Source organism: Leucoraja erinacea, chromosome 16 (assembly GCF_028641065.1).
Source record: "Leucoraja erinacea ecotype New England chromosome 16, Leri_hhj_1, whole genome shotgun sequence".
In the NCBI taxonomy this organism is placed as follows: Eukaryota; Metazoa; Chordata; class Chondrichthyes; order Rajiformes; family Rajidae; genus Leucoraja; species Leucoraja erinaceus.
In genome coordinates, this window is record NC_073392.1 from 3,180,001 (window position 1) to 3,197,984 (window position 17,984).

At 49.1% G+C, this 17,984-nt stretch overlaps 1 protein-coding gene across 3 annotated transcripts in view; it reads left to right on the forward strand.

Moving 5' to 3' along the window:
* LOC129704464 (filamin-B) overlaps nucleotides 1-17,984 on the forward strand; it is a 171,675-nt gene that overhangs the window by 86,961 nt on the left and 66,730 nt on the right. For all 3 annotated transcript variants that reach the window (XM_055647559.1, XM_055647560.1, XM_055647561.1), the window contains exons 13-24: nucleotides 1-138; nucleotides 1,048-1,161; nucleotides 3,892-4,035; nucleotides 4,601-4,724; nucleotides 6,808-6,968; nucleotides 7,051-7,141; nucleotides 10,554-10,723; nucleotides 10,816-10,933; nucleotides 11,861-12,123; nucleotides 12,911-13,508; nucleotides 14,503-14,676; nucleotides 16,335-16,497. The exon at nucleotides 1-138 is cut by the window's left edge and continues 56 nt beyond it. In XM_055647559.1, the coding sequence (XP_055503534.1) occupies nucleotides 1-138; nucleotides 1,048-1,161; nucleotides 3,892-4,035; nucleotides 4,601-4,724; nucleotides 6,808-6,968; nucleotides 7,051-7,141; nucleotides 10,554-10,723; nucleotides 10,816-10,933; nucleotides 11,861-12,123; nucleotides 12,911-13,508; nucleotides 14,503-14,676; nucleotides 16,335-16,497 (2,258 nt within the window). The remainder of the gene's footprint in view (nucleotides 139-1,047; nucleotides 1,162-3,891; nucleotides 4,036-4,600; nucleotides 4,725-6,807; nucleotides 6,969-7,050; nucleotides 7,142-10,553; nucleotides 10,724-10,815; nucleotides 10,934-11,860; nucleotides 12,124-12,910; nucleotides 13,509-14,502; nucleotides 14,677-16,334; nucleotides 16,498-17,984) is intronic.

Consider the following 17,984-nt stretch of genomic DNA (forward strand, 5'->3'; position numbering starts at 1 on the left):
GGGTCATGCGATGTCCGCTACTGGCCCAAGGAACCGGGCGAGTATGCCGTACACGTCATGTGTGACGACGAGGACATCGTGGACAGTCCGTTCATGGCCAACATCTTGCCCGCAACCACCGCCTTCGACCCGGACAAGGCAAGTATAAGGAACGCTGATGGTCGCGACATTCGTCACGGTGGCTTAGCGGTAGAGTTGCTGCCTCACAGCGCCAGGGTCCCCGGTTCAATCCTGACTACGGATGCTGCCTGTAGTCTTCAAGAGAGAGATGGATTTAGCTTTGGGGCGAACAGAATCAGGGGATATGGGGGGGAGAAGGCAGGAATGGGGTATTGATTGGGGATGATCAGACATGATCATATTGAATGGTGGTGCTGGCTCGAAGGGCCGAATGGCCTACTCCTGCACCTATTTTCCATGTTTCAATGTATCTGTTCTCCCTGTGACCATGTGGGTTTTCTCTGGGTGCTTTGGTTTCCTCCCACATTCCAAAGACGTGCAGGTTTGCAGAGGATAAACTGAAGGTAGACACAAAATGCTGGAGTGCAGCGTAGGTTCACAAGGTTAATTCCCGGGATGGCGGGACTGTCATATACTGAGGGAATGGAGCGGCTGGGCTTGTACACTCTGGAGTTTATAAGGATGAGGGGATCTTCTTGAAACATATAAGGTTATTAAGGGTTTGGACACGCTAGAGGCAGGAAACATGTTCCCGATGTTGGGGGAGTCCAGAACCAGGGGCCACAGTTTGAGAATAAGGAGTAAGCCATTTAGAACGGAGACGAGGAAACACTTTTTCTCACAGAGAGTGGTGAGTCTGTGGCATTCTCTACCTCAGAGGGCGATGGAGGCCGGTTCTCTGGATGCTTTCAAGAGGGAGATAGATTGTGGTCTTAAAGATAGCGGAGTCGGGGGATATGGGGAGAAGGCAGGAACGGGGTACTGATTGGGGATGATCAGCCATGATCACATTGAATGGCGGTGCTGGCTCGAAGGGCCGAATGGCCTACTCCTGCACCTATTGTCTATTGTCTCTTGTCTTTCCAGGTTAAAGCCTATGGTCCAGGCTTGGAGAAAACTGGCTGCATTGTCCACCAGCCGACAGAGTTCACCATCGATGCCAAAGATGCCGGGAAAGCTGCACTGAAAATATACGCGCAAGTGAGGAATTTCTTCTGTCAATGTTACTCTGAAGACCAGTTGGCATTAAAGTGCCTGTCCCACTTGGCAATTGTTTCGGCGACTGCCAGCATCATATCGGTGTCACCAAAAGATTTTGAACATTTCAATATCCAGCGGCTACCAAAAAATGTTGCGACTCTTGGGGAAAAACAGCACGCGTGAATACGTCATCACGCCGTGAATTTTTCGGTGACCTGATACGTCTGTCTATGATGCCGGCAGTCGCCGAAAAAATCACCAAGTGGAACAGGCCCTTTACTCTACCACTCGCTGTGGATATCTCTGGAACTGCTCCTGTTGTACCAGATTCAGTGCCACGTACCAAGTTGGCAAACTGATGCTGGGGGCTTGCCGAGAGGAGTGGCGTGAATGGTCATTTTACCGGGTGGTTGCTGTGAAAATAGCATCGTCTCATTACTGCACGTCACAGGACTGCAATAGTACGATGAAGGGGGTTCGCTTCCAGGGCCTGCCCCACTGCACCCGTCATAAATTTTTTAAAAATTTTTTAATTCAATTTCAATTTTATTTTTAATATGTTTTATTATTTATTTATTATTTATTTTTATTATTTTTCTTGTGATATTTTTTTTAACGATACTGCCTGTACGGGAAATTCATTTCGTTGTCTCAAAGTGAGGCAATGACAATAAAATTTGAATACAAGAATACAATACAATAGTCGCAGCAGCAGGTGGCTGAAAATGTTCAACATCCACCGGCGACCAGAACAAGGTGCAACTCTTTGGGAGACGACTCACGACCAAACAGGCGACATGTCGCGCGGGGTGACGACTGTACGGTCGTGAGTCGTCGCCCAAAGAGTCGGACCTTTTTCTGCTCGCCGCTGGATTTTTAACATGTTGAACATTTTCGGCGGGTCTGCTTGGACCGTGACGGGTGCCGGCAAGTTACGGGAAAAAAATCACGTAAGTGGGACAGGCCCTTTACCTTCACAGGTCAGGGAACTGAGTGTAAGTATCAGGAAGTCACAATGCAGCATTATAGGTCTTTCATTAGGGTCGCATTGGAGTCTGTGGAATTCTCTGCCTCAGAGAGCGATGGAGGCAGGTTCTCTGGATACTTTCAAGAGAGAGCTCTTAAAAATAACGGAGTAGGGGGATATGGGGAGAAGGCAGGAACGGGGAACTGATTGGGGATGATCAGGCATGATCACATTGAATGGCGGCGCTGGCTCGAAGGGCCGAATGGCCTCTACTCCTGCACCTATTGTCTATTATGTGCAGTTCTGGTCACCTCACTAAAGGAAGGATGTGGGGGCTTGTGAGAAGGTGCTGATGAAGCTGACCAGAATGCAGACAATAGACAATAGATGCAGGACTAGGCCATTCGGCCCTTCGAGCCAGCACCGCCATTAAATATTAATTATATCTCCGAGACCTCGGAGACCTGTATGAATTAGGGAAATTATTACCATTTCAACAATTACAACTGAAATATAACTTGAAAAATAATCAATATTTTAAATATCTTCAAATCCGTGATTATCTGAAAAAATATACAAAAGACTATTATAATATGCCCCCAGACTTATTAGATGAAGCCATGAAGATAAAGGCTGAATCAGCAAATCTAATATCATATTTATATAATATTATATTGAATATAGAAATACCTACAACAGATAATATTAGAAGAGATTGGGAACAAGAATTAGCTATAAAATTTCAAAAGCGAGCTGGGATAAACACTTATTATATGTGCATAAATGCTCGATCAACGTACGACATACTCTAATCCAATATAAAACATTACATAGACTATATTATTCAAAAACTAAAATAAATAAACTTTTCCCCAATGTCTCACCCATTTGTGATAAATGTCAGTTACAAGAAGCTAACATAGCGCACTCTTTTGTTTTCTGTATAAAAATCCAAAAATTCTGGAACAAAATACTTGAAATCTTCACAAAATTATTTAAAACAAAACTACTACCCAGAGTAGAATGGATCATTTTTGGAATATCGGAAGGTAACCCCAGAATTAAATATGTTTCAAAAGAATTTACTTAATTATGGGCTAATAATCGTGAAAAAAGCTTATACTTAAATTTTGGAAAAACGCTCCAATACCAACAACAAAAATGTGGATTTCAAACATGTTCGAAACATTACACTTGGAAGTGATGAGACTCCTCCTAGCAGGTAAAGCAGATCACTTCCAAAAGACGTGGTCTGCATTTATGGAACTATTACAAGCATAAGGTGCAATAATAAGTTAAAACATAAAGGCTACCAAGACCTGGAAACGGGGGGTATAAAATACATTTTTAATAAAAACACGGTTGGTATATCCTTTTTTGGGGAGTTTTGTGTTACAATAGAGCGATTGATTTTCCTTTCTTTTTTTTTTCTTTTCTTTCTAGGGTCTTATTTCTTTTCTTTACTTCCTTCTCTAATTCCTTCCCTAAGGGGTTCTCTTCTCCCAACACTTTCCTGCACCTTCACGATTCTTGCTTACTTTCCTTACTACTTTTATTTCTATCTTTTTTAAAGCTCAAAAAATGAAGTGGTACAACATAATGTAATAAGATGTATGCGATGTATTAATGTGATTTACTGTACTGCTAATAAAAAAAAAAATTGTGGTTGTTGGAAAAATAGCATGGCTCTGACAGGGCTGTTAGTCTTGCGGGAGGGAATGCTTTCCCCATTAATGCCTCTCTTTGCACCTGTGCCCCCTCAGGATGCTGAAGGTGTTCCTATCAACGTCCAGGTGAAGAATAAAGGCGACGGGACATCTCACTGTGCGTACACTCCGACTAAAGCGGTCAAACACACCGTTGCGATCGCCTGGGGTGGAGTCAACGTTCCCAGCAGCCCGTTTAGAGTAAGTGCGTTGACCTCTTCATTTGCTTGGTCGGTGCGGGTGTCGGGAGGGGTCGGGGGGGTCGTCGGGTTACGGGGAGAAGGCAGGAGGATGGGGGTTAGGAGGGAGAGATGGATCGCCCGTGGTTGAATGGCGGAGTAGACTTGATGGGCCGAATGGCCTAATTCTGCTCCTATCACTTGTGATCTTATCACAGACGGTGCGTTTTCTGTGACGGTGTGGAACGACGTATTAAATGTCATTATATTTTCCAAGACGCATAACTGATATGTTTATTCGAAGGTGGACAAAAATGCTGGAGAAACTCAGCGGGTCAGGCAGCATCTGTGGAGCGAAGGAAATAGGCAACGTTTCGGGCCGAAACCCTTGAAGGGTTTCGGCCCGAAACGTTGCCTATTTCCTTCAAGGGTCTCGGCCCGAAACGTCACCCATTCCTTCTCTCCGTAGAACGCGCTGAGTTTCTCCAGCATTTTGCGTCTGCCTTCGAGCATATTTAACTGTTGCGCTGCCATTTTTTGAGCGGCGACTTAATATATAAGATGATTTAAATTGCCTCTTTGTTCAGGTTGGCATCGGGCAAGGGAGCCATCCTCAGAAGGTGAGAGTTCTTGGTCCAGGCGTGGAAAGAACTGGCCTGAAAGCGAATGAACCGACTCACTTTACGGTCGACTGTTCTGAAGCTGGCGAAGGTGAGGGGAGTCTATCAGTCGGAAGTTTCGTTCTTTAGTTTGGAGACACAGCGCAGAGAGCAGGCCCACTTCGGCCAACCGAGCCCGCACCCACCAGAGATCCCCGCACACCAACACTATCCTACGCACACCAGGGACAATATTTATATTTACTCCGAGCCGATTAAGCTACAAACCTGTACATCTTTGGAGTGTGGGAGGAGACCGGAGTTCTCGGAGAAAACCCACGTAGGTCAATGGACAATAGACAATAGGTGCAGGAGGAGGCCATTCGGCCCTTTGAGCCAGCACCGCCATTCACTGCGATCATGGCTGATCAACTCCAATCAGTACCCCGTTCCTGCCTTCTACCCCATATCCCCTGACTCCGCTATCTTTAAGAGCCCTATCTAGCTCTGTCTTGAAAGTATCCAGAGAACCGGCCTCCACCGCCCTCTGAGGCAGAGATTTCCACAGACTCACCACTCTCTGTGAGAAAAAGTGTTTCCTCGTCTCCGTTCTAAATGGCTTACCCCTTATTCTTAAACTGTGGCCCCTGGTTCTGGACTCCCCCAACATGGGGAACATGTTTCCTGCCTCTAGCGTGTCCAAACCCTTAACTATCTTATATGTTTCAATCAAACGTATCATTCATATTATTATTATTATTAAAGGTATTATTCATAACATATCAATCAAACCTGTTGCAGGATCATCACACAGATTTAATAGACGTTAACTGTTGTACTGCATAGAAACAGGCCCTTCGGCCCACTAAGTCCATGCTGACCATCGATTACCCATTCATACTAGCTCTATGTTGTCCCACCTTCTCATCCACTCCCGACACACAAGGAACAATTAACTTGTTGCCCATCTGTGGGATGTGGGAGGAAAACGAAGCATCCTGAAGTAAAAAAAAACCCCAAGAACAGGCAAACTCCACACAGACAGCACCCGAGGTCAGGATTGAACCCGGGTATCCGATGCTGAGAGGCAGCAGCACTGCCAGCTGTGCCACCGTGCCGCCACTTATTCCGAGATTAAATAGCAGCAGAAGATGCACCGCTGTTTTTTGAAAAGCATCGGTGACTGACTTTGAAAATCATTTTCCACTCCAAGAATAGCTTCACCATTCATAAACATTCGAGTTTGACCTTTCGAAGAATGGCCGTGCGTTTTCCCTACGTATGGAAAGGTGTACTTTGGCCCGGGATGTTTCTCCAGAGATGCTGCCTGACTCTTTGAGTTACTCCAGCACTCTGTGAAACGTTTCCATGTTCTCCACAGATGCTGCCTGACCCGCTGAGTTACTCCAGCACTCTGTGAAACGTCCCCTATCCATGTTCTCCACAGATGCTGCCTGACCCGCTGAGTTACTCCAGCACTCTGTGAAACGTCACCTATCCATGTTCTCCACAGATGCTGCCTGACCCGCTGAGTTACTCCAGCACTCTGAAATGTCACCTATCCATGTTCTCCACAGATGCTGCCTGACCCACTCAGTTATGGTGCAGCAGCATCTATGGAGCTAAGGAAATAGGCAACGTTTCGGGCTGAAATCCTTCTGGAAATAGGCAACGTTTCGGGCTGCAACGTTTCGGTCCGAAATCCTTCTGGAAATAGGCAACGTTTCGGGCCGAAATCCTTCTGGAAATAGGCAACGTTTCGGGCCGAAATCCTTCTGGAAATAGGCAACGTTTCGGGCCGAAATCCTTCTGGAAATAGGCAACGTTTCGGGCCGAAATCCTTCTGGAAATAGGCAACGTTTCGTGCCGAAATCCTTCAACGTTTCGGGCCGAAATCCTTCTGGAAATAGGCAACGTTTCGGGCGGAAACCCATAAGGGTTTCGGCCCGAAACGTTGCCTATTTCCTTGGCTCCACAGATGCTGCCTGACCCGCTGAGTTACTCCGGCACTCTGTGTGTTCTTTTCTGTAAACCCTCATCTGCAGTTCCTTGTTTCTGCATTTGTTCTTGGAGCAGACACCAAAACGCTGGTAGCAACTCAGCGGGACAGGCAGCATCCCCGGAGAGAAGGAATGGGGTCGAGACCCTTTCGCTCCTGGGGGCACAGCGTTGACCGTTTGTTTCCCTGTCCGCAGGTGACGTTAGCGTCGGTATAAAGTGCGACGCGCGTGTGCTCAGCGACACGGAAGAGGACATTGAGTTTGACATCATCACCAACCCCAACGACACGTTCACCGTGAAGTACACGCCCCCGGCAGCAGGCCGTTACACCATCAAAGTGCTCTTCGCTGGCCAGGTTTGTGCAGTTGTTGGCCATTGACAGTGTTTGGTGCCACCAGCTTTTTCTCGTAACCATTCATTCTTCTCCCTTTCCACAGGAGATCCCCATCGGCTCGTTCCGAATTAAAGTGGACCCGTCTCATGATGCCAACAAGGTTAAAGCTGAAGGCCCAGGACTCCATAAAACTGGTAAGGGTTGAGGATTATTAATTCTTCTTCTCAGGCTCCCTTCGGTTGTGGCGGACCTGATCACGGGTGTCTCCAGTGTTGGAGGACGCCTGTGCGTGACTTTGTTTAACGTGGGGAGACTGGTGCACAGACAGCCACCACACGGTCCTTGACAGATCTGGGTCAGGATCCAGTGTCGTGGAGTCCAAGACGACCGGAGACCCTTTTCTGCTGCGGCCTTCATCCGCCTTCCCAGCCGTTGTGACGCTTCACTAAGGTCAGCCATCGTCCTCCGCCTGTTCCACCGTTGAGGTCTTGGTTGGATTGGCTCTTTGTCAGGGACCTCCCCCTCGACCTTACCGCCATGGGTGGCCCTACCAGGAGCATCGCTCCAGACGGCATCGCTCTCAGCATCTCAGGACCACACGAGCTTCTCCACCACCACAAGGTGATGATCCACGGAGAAGGTTATTAATGACACCTTGAGATTTGAGGGAGACAAAAATGCCGGAGGAACTCAGCGGGTGAGGCAGCATCTATGGGGCGAAGGAATGGGTGACGTTTCGGGTCGAGACCCTTCTTCAGACTGATGTGGGGGTGGGGGCCACATCTGCCTGAAGAAGGGTCTCGACCCGAAACGTCACCATAGATGCTGCCTCACCCGCTGAGTTCCTCCAGTATTTTTGTCTACCTTCACTATTTTTCCAGCATCTGCAGTTCTTTCTGAATCCGTTTGACTAATGCACATCCCAATGGGAAAAAAAATCCCCCGCCACTGTTTTGAAAGATGAAGACACATCTCTCCTTCCACAGCAGGCGTTTTTCATTGAGTAGCGATCGGTGAACATTTGAAACACTGACTCATTGTTTTACAAAGTACTAGCAGCTTCAAATAAAAAGACAGCCAGGCTTAAGGGTATTTCTGTGTTATGATGTGATGTGAGATTGTGGGTCGACCACAAGTATGATGCAGTGCAGAGTGCGGTTTCCAGGCTATTTGTGTCCCTGCATGGCCATCATCTATAATACTCAGTTCCACATGTCTTTATCATTAGTGGTGGAAATCTGTCAGGAATCCTGACTTTGTGTGGTTTGCTTGCGTTAGAAGTTTTTTTTTTCACTCTCTCCCCCCCAGCAATGTTTCTATCACTAATGCTGCTCCACACAATCGATGTAAGATGTGCTCCAGCCCCCTCTCTCTCTCTCTCATCGCCTGGTGCGTTTTGTAGTTTGTTTGGGACACAACAAGACATAGAAACATAGAAATTAGGTGCAGGAGTAGGCCATTCGGCCCTTCGAGCCTGCACCGCCATTCAATATGATCATGGCTGATCATCCAACTCAGTATCCTGTACCTGCCTTCTCTCCATACCCCCTAATCCCCTTAGCCACAAGGGCCACATCTAACTCCCTCTTAAATATAGCCAATGAAGTGGCCTCAACTACCCTCTGTGGCAGAGAGTTTCAGAGATTCACCACTCTCTGTGTGAAAAAGTTCTTCTCATCTCGGTTTTTAAGGATTTCCCCTTTATCCTTAAGCTGTGACCCCTTGTCCTGGACTTCCCTAACATCGGGAACAATCTTCCTGCATCTAGCCTGTCCAACCCCTTAAGAATTTTTTAAGTTTCTATAAGATCCCCTCTCAATCTTCTAAATTCTAGAGAGACCCAAGTCTATCTAGATCTTTCTTCATAAGACAGTCCTGACATCCCACATTATGGTGGCGCAGCGGTAGAGTTGCTGCCTCACAGCGCCAGAGACCCGGGTTCGATCCCGACCACGGGCGCTCTCTGTACGGAGTTTGTACATACTCCCCGTGACCTGCGTGGGTTTTCTCCGGGGGCTCTGGTTTCCTCCCACGCTCCAAAGACGCGCAGGTTTGTAGGTTAATAGGCTTGGTGTAAGTGTACATTGTCCCTAGTGTGTGTAGGTTGGTCAATGCGGACTCGGTGGGCCGAAGGGCCTGTTTCTGCACTGCGACTCCAAACTAAATAAACCAAAACATTCTCAGCAAGTCTGAAGAAGGGTCTCGACCCGAAACGTCACCTATTTCCTTCGCTCCATAGATGCTGCCTCACCCGCTGAGTTTCTCCAGCATTTTTGTCCACCTTCGATTTTCCAGCATCTGCAGTTCCTTCTTAAACACTTTATTCCAAGATCTCTCTTAACTCAACTATGAATAATGATACTTTGCAACACAGCAGATGAGCTTTTTAAATTTGTTTTGTTTATAATCTTAACAAGCTGTTGTGTACTATTCTTGATTGGTAGAGAAAAGGAAACTCTTTTAAACATCTAACCAAGTCAAGTCAAAGCTAATCGTAAATGACTTTGCTAAACGGAGAACCTTGAAGTGTTTGAAGCCAGGGTTTTTGACATGTGCATGAGGCTGTTTGATGTCTAATTAGAACTTCATGTTCAAATTGGACATGTTTCATCTATTTGTATTTGGGGTTGGGAACATTCCCGGCTGCTTGGATTCAGTTGAGGAACTCTGACTCTTTCCTGGTTGCAACCACTAACATATACTTTCGGGAAGTGAGGTTTTTGAGTCATTTAAGAGAGAACTGCAGAGGCTGGAAAAATCAAAGGTGGACATAAATGCTGGAGAAACTTAGCGGGTGAGGCAGCATCTACGGATCGAAGGAATTGGCGACGTTTCGGGTCGAGACCCTTCCAATTCCTTCTCTCCATTGATGCTGCCTCACCCGCTGAGTTACTCCAGCATTTTGTGTCTACCTTCAATATTACCAGCATCTGTAGTTCTATCTTAAACCTACAAAGCTGCACGTCTTTGGAGTGTGGGAGGAAACCGGAGCACCAGGGGAAACCCACATGGTCACGGGGAGAGAACGTGCAAACTCCGTACAGACAGCACCCGTAGTCAGGATGGAACCAACGCCAAAGGTGCTTGTCCAGTGGATAGTTTAGTCAGACAATTGGAAACTCCTGTGAATGACGGGACACTCGCACGGCTTGTATTCACTGGAGTTTAGAAGGATGAGGGGGATCGTATAGAAACATATAACATTATAAAAAGACTGGACAAGCGAGATGCAGGAAAAATGTTCCCAATGTTGGGCGAGTCCAGAACCAGGGGCCACACACAGTCTTTGAATAAAGCGGAGGTCATTTAAGACTTTTTCACCCAGAGAGTTGTGAATTTGTGGAATTCCGTACCACAGAGGGCAGTGGAGGCCAAATCACTGGCAGGATTTAAGAGAGAGTTAGATAGAGCTCTAGGGGGCTAGTGGAGTCAAGGGATATGGGGAGAAGGCAGGCACGGGTTATTGATAGGGGACGATCAGCCATGATCACAATGAATGGCGGTGCTGGCTCGAAGGGCCGAATGGCCTCCTCCTGCACCTATTTTTGTGTTTCTATGACCAGACGTTGTTTCCTCAATCGACTAACGTTGTTCCCGTTTGGGCAGGGGTGGAGCTTGGGAAGCCGACCCACTTCACCGTGTACACCAAGGGTGCGGGCAAGGCCCCAGTCGCCGCTCGATTCACCGGAACCGCAAAGGGCGACGCCGTCGACAACTTCGAAATCATCGACAACTACGACTACTCCCACACGGTCAAATATACGCCGCTACAACAGGTGGGTTGTCACCTAGTGCCTGGCACGTCCACGTCAATGGGACACCCCTCATGTTGGATGACATCAGTCTCTCTCTCTCTCTCTTCTCACAGGGTAAAATGGGAATCACCGTGACCTATGGTGGCGATCCAATTCCAAGGAGCCCCTTCAACATAGATGTAGCTTACCCACTGGACATGAGCAAAGTGTTGATCGATGGCCTCGAAAATAGTACGTGTCTCTCTCCCCCCTCTCCCCCCCCCCCCCCTCTCCCCCCTCTCTCCCCCCCTCCTCCCCCCCCCTCTCCCCCCCCCCCCCCCTCTCCCCCCCCCCCCTCTCTCCCCCCTCTCTCCCCCCCCCTCTCCCCCCCCTCCCTCCCTCCCCCCCTCCCTCTCCCCCTCTCTCCCCCCCTCTCCCTCTCCCCCCCGTCTCTCCCCTCTCTCCCCTCCATCCTCTCAGTGGTGACCCCTCTCTCCCCCCTCCCTCTCTCCCCCTCTCTCCCCCTCGGGTCAGGACCCAAAACCAGTCTGAAGAAGGAACCTGACATGAAACGTCACCTATCCATGTTCTCCACAGATGCTGCCTGACCCGCTGAGTTACTCCAGCACTCTGTGTTTATCTTTGATAATAATCACCATCTTCAGTTCATTTTTATTACATAATAATGACACTCAGAGTTCACAATAACCAACCTGATCTCCCGGTGGCTCAGCACTTCAACTCCCCCTCCCATTCCTAATCTGACCTTTCTGTCCTGGGCCTCCCCCATGGCCAGAGTGAGTCCCACCGTAAATTGGAGGAGCAGCACCTCATATTTCGCTTGGGTAGTTTACACCCCAGCGGTATGAACATTGACTTCTCTAATTTCAGGTAGTCCCTGCTTTCTCCCTCCTCCCCCTCCCCTTCCCATCTCTCCCACAGCCCAATGTCTCCACCTCATCCTTTCTTCTCCCCACCCCCCCCCCCCCCCATATCAGTCTGAAGAAGGGTCTCGACCTGAAACGTCGCCTATTCCTTCGCTCCATAGATGCTGCCTCACCCGCTAAGTTCCTCCAGCATTTTTGTCTGCCTTCCATTTTTCCAGCATCTGCAGTTCCTTCTTTATCTGTTGTTGAATGAGTAAGTTTGTGGCTGAACGTTAATTTTGTTGGTTGTTAGGGGTGGAGGTCGGCAAAGACCAGCAGTTCACCATTAACACCAAAGGGGCAGGCGGGCAGGGCAAAGTGGACGTGAAGATGTCCAGCCCGTCCCGCAAGCCGGTGACGTGCGTGGTGGAGCCGGCTGCCAGCAAGGAGGTGAGCGTGGCCAGGTACATCCCCAAGGAGGAGGGCGTCTACACCGTGGAGGTGATGTACGACGGGAATCCCACGGCGGGCAGCCCGTTCACCGTGGATGCAACTCTTCCCCCGGACCCATCCAAGGTAACGCCCGCCGGTTCTGCTTTGTTTTATTGTAGTGTCATATTAGTATTTTTTAATAATTTAATACATTTTATTAATTAAAAAAAAAACCAATTGACTGCAGAAGCTGGAATTTTTTTCTCACAGAGAGTGGTGAGTCTGTGGAATTCTCCGCCTCAGAGGGCGGTGGAGGCTGGTTCTCTGGATGCTTTCAAGAGAGAGCTAGATAGGGCTCTTAAAGATAGCGGAGTCAGGGGATATGGGGAGAAGGCAGGAACGGGGAACTGATTGGGAATGATCAGGTATGATCACATTGAATCACCTGTCGAAAGATGGCCTCTTCCTCACCTATTGTCTTTTGGTAGATGTGTGGGAAAATCAGATGCTGGTTGAAACCAAAGATAACTCGAGATGCTGGGGTAACTCGGCTGGCAGCAGCATCTATGGAGTTTCAGGTCGAAGGACTGAATCAGGGGAGGGGGGGGGGGGCAACGTGTCGGGCCGAAAAGGGCCCTTTGGGTTTCGGCCCTGTCAAATTTCCTTTTGGTACCAAAAATGCTTCCCACTCAGGTTTCGGCCCGAAACGTTGCCTATTTCCCAAGGGTTTCGGCCCGAAACATTACCTATTTCCCAAAGGTTTCGGCCCGAAACGTTGCCTATTTCCCAAAGGTTTCGGCCCGAAACGTCGCCTATTTCCTTCGCTCCATAGATGCTGCTGCACCCGCTGAGTTTCTCCAGCATTTTCGCCCACCTTCGATTTTCCAGCATCTGCAGTTCCTTCTTAAAGATTTTCTATTTGGTTTCGCAGGTGAAAGCCCATGGTCCAGGACTGAAAGGTGGTCTAGTGGGCAAACCTGCCGAGTTCCTCATCGACACCAAGGGAGCTGGCACGGGTGGGCTGGGTCTCACCGTGGATGGTCCCTGCGAAGCCAAGATCGAGTGCTCCGATAACGGCGATGGGACCTGTTCGGTCTCCTACCTGCCGAACGAGGCGGGAGAGTATCTGGTCAACATCCTGTTTGAAGAGGTCAACATCCCAGGTTCCCCCTTCAAGGCGGACATCACCTTGCCCTTTGACCCCTCCAAGGTGACCACCTCTGGCCCGGGCCTGGAACGGGGCAAAGTGGGGGAAGCGGGGCTGGTCAACGTGGACTGCTCCAAGGCCGGTCCCGGGGAGTTGACCTTGGAGATGGTGTCGGACGCTGGGGTCCCGGCAGAGACCCACCTTCAGGACAATGGCGACGGCACCCATACAGCCAGCTGCATCCCCAGCCAACACGGACCGCACACCATCACGCTGAAATACGGAGGGAGGAACGTTCCCAAGTTCCCAGCTCAGGTGAAGGTAGATCCGGCCGTCGACATTAGCGGTGTCAAGGTGTACGGACCTGGCGTGGAGAAACAAGGTAACGGAAGCTCGCCTTTCACATTGCGCCCTACATTGTGCCCAGTCCATGTTCCCTTCCTTCCCTCCCCATCTCCTAAACAACCGTCTTGTCAATTTGTCCCTTCCCACCCCCTAGCCTGGTACATTCCCTTGCAACTGCGTAGGTTTACAATGCATTTCGTTGTCTCTAATGCATTTCGTTGTCTCTGTACTGTACACTGACAATGACAATTAAAATTGTATCTGAATCTGAATCTTACAAGGTTAATTCCCAGGTTGGCGGGACTGTCATATGCTGAGAGAATGGAGCGCCTGGGCTTGTATACTCTGTTTAAAAGGACGAGAGGGGATCTCTTTGAAACATATAGGATTATTAAGGGTTTGGACACACTAGAGGCAGGAAACATGTTCCCGATGTTGGGGGAGTCCAGAACCAGGGGCCACACAGTTTAAGAATAAGGGGTAAGCCATTTAGAACGGAGACGTGGAAACACTTTTTCTCACAGAGAGTGGTGAGTCTGTGGAATTCTCTGTCTCAGAGGGTGGTGGAGGCCAGTTCTCTGGATGCATTCGAGAGAGAGCTAGATAGGGCTCTTAAAAATAGCGGAGTCAGGGGATATGGGGAGAAGGCAGGAATGGGGCGCTGATTGGGGATGATCAGCCATGATCACGTTGTATGGCGGTGCTGGCTCAAGGGGCCGAATGGCCTCCTATTGTCTATTGTCTATTCACATGGAGAATATGCAAACTCCACACAGACAGCAGCACCCGAGGTCTGGACCGGGCCTGGGTCTCTGGCTCTGTGAGGCAGCAGCTCCACCCGCTGCGCCACCGTGCCGCTCAGAGGGGAAGAGGCCGCTCTTGAGTCAGGCGGTGCGTGCCATCAGGTTTCTGTCCCTCTGGCCAATCGGCAGGAGCAAGTTTGGCTGACTGGATGGAAACTTGCATCTCTCGCGGCTGGTGATTTGCTGTGCGTTGTAACCGCGTGCAATCACGCTGCCTTTGTTTTGTAGGAGTCTTCTGTGATGCCACGACAGACTTCACGGTCGATGCCGGTTCACTCACCAAGGTGGGGGGCAACCACATCAAGGCAGCTATCACTAATCCTTCTGGAGCCCGCACCGATTGCCTCATTAAGGATACCGGCGATGGGAAGTACGAGGTGGAGTACACTCCGTTTGAGAAAGGTACGCTGGCCTGGTGTGGCGATACAGCGTGGAAACTGGCCCTTCACTGCCTCGAGTCCACACACACCAACAATCACACCCTACACTAGCCCGCTCCTACACACTGGGTGGGGACAGGCTTCATAACAAGAGGAGTTGAGTATAGGAGCAAAGAGGCCCTTCTGCAGTTGCACAGGGCCTTGGTGAGACCACACCCGGAGTATTGTGTGCAGTTTTGGTCCCCTAATTTGAGGAAGGACATTCTTGCTATTGAGGGAGCCCAGCGTAGGTTCACCAGGTTAATTCCCAGGATGGCAGATAAATGTGAGGTTAACCACTTTGGTAGCAAAAGCAGGAAGGCAGATTACTATCTAAATGGTATCAAGTTGGGAAATGGGGAAGTACAACGGGATCTGGGGGTCCTTGTACATCAGTCTATGAAAGTAAGCATGCAGGTACAGCAGGCAGTGATGAAAGCGAATGGCGTGTTGGCCTTCATAACAAGAGGAATCGAATATAGGAGCAAAGAGGTCCTTCTGCAGTTGTACAGAGCCCTAGTGAGACCACACCTGGAGTATTGTGTGCAGTTTTGGTCTCCTAATTTGAGGAAGGACATTCTTGCCATTGAGGGAGTGCAGCGTAGGTTTACAAGGTTAATTCCTGGGATGGCGGGACTGTCATATGCTGAGAGAATGGAGCGGCTGGGCTTGTGCACTCTGGAGTTTAGAAGGTTGAGATGGGACCTTATTGAAACATATAAGATTATTACGGGTTTGGACACGCTAGAGGCAGGAAACATGTTCCCGATGTTGGGGGAGTCCAGAACCAGGGGGCACAGTTTAAGAAATCAGGGGCAAGCCATTTAGAACGGAGACGAGGAAACACTTTTTCCCACAGAGAGTTGTGAGTCTGTGGAATTCACTGCCTCAGAGGGCGGTAGAGGCCGGTTCTCTGGATACTTTCAAGAGAGAGTTAGATAGGGCTCTTAAAGATAGCGGAGTCAGGGGATATGGGGGGAAGGCACAAACTGATTAAGGATCACATTGAATGGCAGTGCTGGCTCGAGGGGCCGAATGGCCTACTCCTGCACCTATTGTCTATTGGTTGTTTGCAGAACCCAATTAACCAACAGCTCTGTGCATCTGGAATGTGGGAGGAAACCGGAGCACCCGGAGAAAGCCCACGTGGTCACGGGCTGAACAATCTGAAGTCAGGATGGAACCCGGGTCTCTGGCGCTGTGAGGCAGCAAATCCACCGTGCTGCCCCTTGTGCCACAGTGATATTGAGAATACTTCGCTGTTCAAAATGCCAAAAGGTGCGGTCACGGTGGCGCAGCGGTAGAGTTGCTGCCTTCCAGCGAATGCAGCACCGGAGACCCGGGTTCGATCCCGACTACGGGCGCTGTCTGTACGGAGTTTGTACGTTCTTCCCGTGAGTTTTCTCCGAGATCTTCGGTTTCCTCCCACACTCCAAAGACGTGCAGCTTTGTAGGTTAATTGGCTTGGTGTAAATGTAAAATTGTCCCCAGTGTGTGTGTGTAGGATGGTGTGACTATGCGGGGATCGCTGGTCTGCGCGGACACGGTGGGGCCTGTTCCCACGCTGTATCTCCAAACGAAACCTAATGGTGTTGAGAACGTGAGCTGCCCGATTCTAACGTGTTGTTGGTGTTTGCACAGGGATGCACTCCATCGATGTGACCTACGATGATGCACCGGTCGTGAACAGCCCCTTCATCGTGGGGGTGACGGAAGGATGTGACCCATCGCGGGTCTCTGCCGTTGGACCCGGCCTTCAGGAAGGCCTGACTAATAAACCCAATAAATTCTCCGTAATAACCAGGTAATCTTGCAGAGAAGTTGTACTCCCGCTTGCAAAGATGGCGGTGGAGGCCAAGGCAATGGATATCTTTTAAGGCAGGGATAGATAGATTCTTGGTTGGATGGGTGTCAGGGGTTATGGGGAGAAGGCAGGAGAATGGAGTTCTTCTTCTTCTTCTTGCATATGGCGTGCACCGCCTAATGCCCCTGTCCCACTTAGGAAACATGAATGGAAACCTCTGGAGACTTTGTGCCCCACCCAAGGTTTCCGTGTGGTTCCCGGAGGTTTTTGTCAGTCTCCCTACCTGCTTCCACTACCTGCAACCACCTGCAACCTCCAGGAACCGCACGGAAACCTTGGGAGGGGCACAAAGTCTCCAGAGGTTTCCGTTCAGGTTTCCTAAGTGGGACAGGGGCATAAAGGTGTAGGACAACTTGTTCTATTTGATCTTATTTGATTGTGCACGCCAGGTTGATTGCATTGGTGGAAACAGGGCGGACCACGTGAAGGTTGCAATCTCCCAGCCCAGAATGGGGTTAGGAGGGAGAGATAGACCAGCCATGATTCTCTTGCTTCTTCTTGGTCCAAATGAAATTCAAAATGGATTGGTTGACTTGATGGGGAGTTATAGGGAGAAGGCAGGAGAATGGGGTTGAGCAGGGAAGATAGATCAGCCATAATTGAATGGTGGAGTGGACTTGATGGGCCGAATGGCCTAATTCTGCTCCTATCACTCATGAACATATGAACTTCGCAATTGGCCTTTGATATTAGAATATTACATTCAGGTCGAGACCCTTCTAGGCAGCATCTATGGAGCAAAGGAATAGATGCTGCCTCACCCGCTGAGTTTCTCCAGCATTTTTGTTTACCTTTACTTGAATTAATGAATAGGTTTATTGGCCAAGAGCTGAGATGAGTAAATATTGATTATGAGAGGTTATGGGAAAAAGGCGGGAGAATTGGGGTTGAGAGGAAAAGATTGGTTGAATGTTGGAGCTGTCTATTATTAAAGCTTTATTTCAGACACAGGTCCATATACACATCAAACAGTACAAAGAATTACAAAGATACATTAAGAAATTGCATATTAGCCTAAAATATATATAAGCTATTGCACCAATGCCGTCTTAGCCTAGAAGTGAATCTATAGCAGCTTTTCAGAGGGTTGACTAAGGTTTCAATTATGTGGTTCTCTGACTTGTCCAGGCGACACATAAAACTAAAAATCAGCTGTCTTAAGAGTGCCTCACAGGTTGGCACTCTAGTGGACACAAACAATTGACTGGCACCTAGAGACACGAAGTAGCAACATCATTGTATCATTGTATTCCGTCTTTTGTCCGTCTACCTACCTGCTTCCACTACCTGCAACCTCCGGCAACCACCTGCAACCTCCGGGAACTGCACGGAAACCTTGGGTGGGGCGCAAAGTCTCCAGAGGTTTCCGTTCAGGTTTCCTAAGTGGCGACAGGGGCTTTAATTTTGCTCTTATGGATGAAAGATAA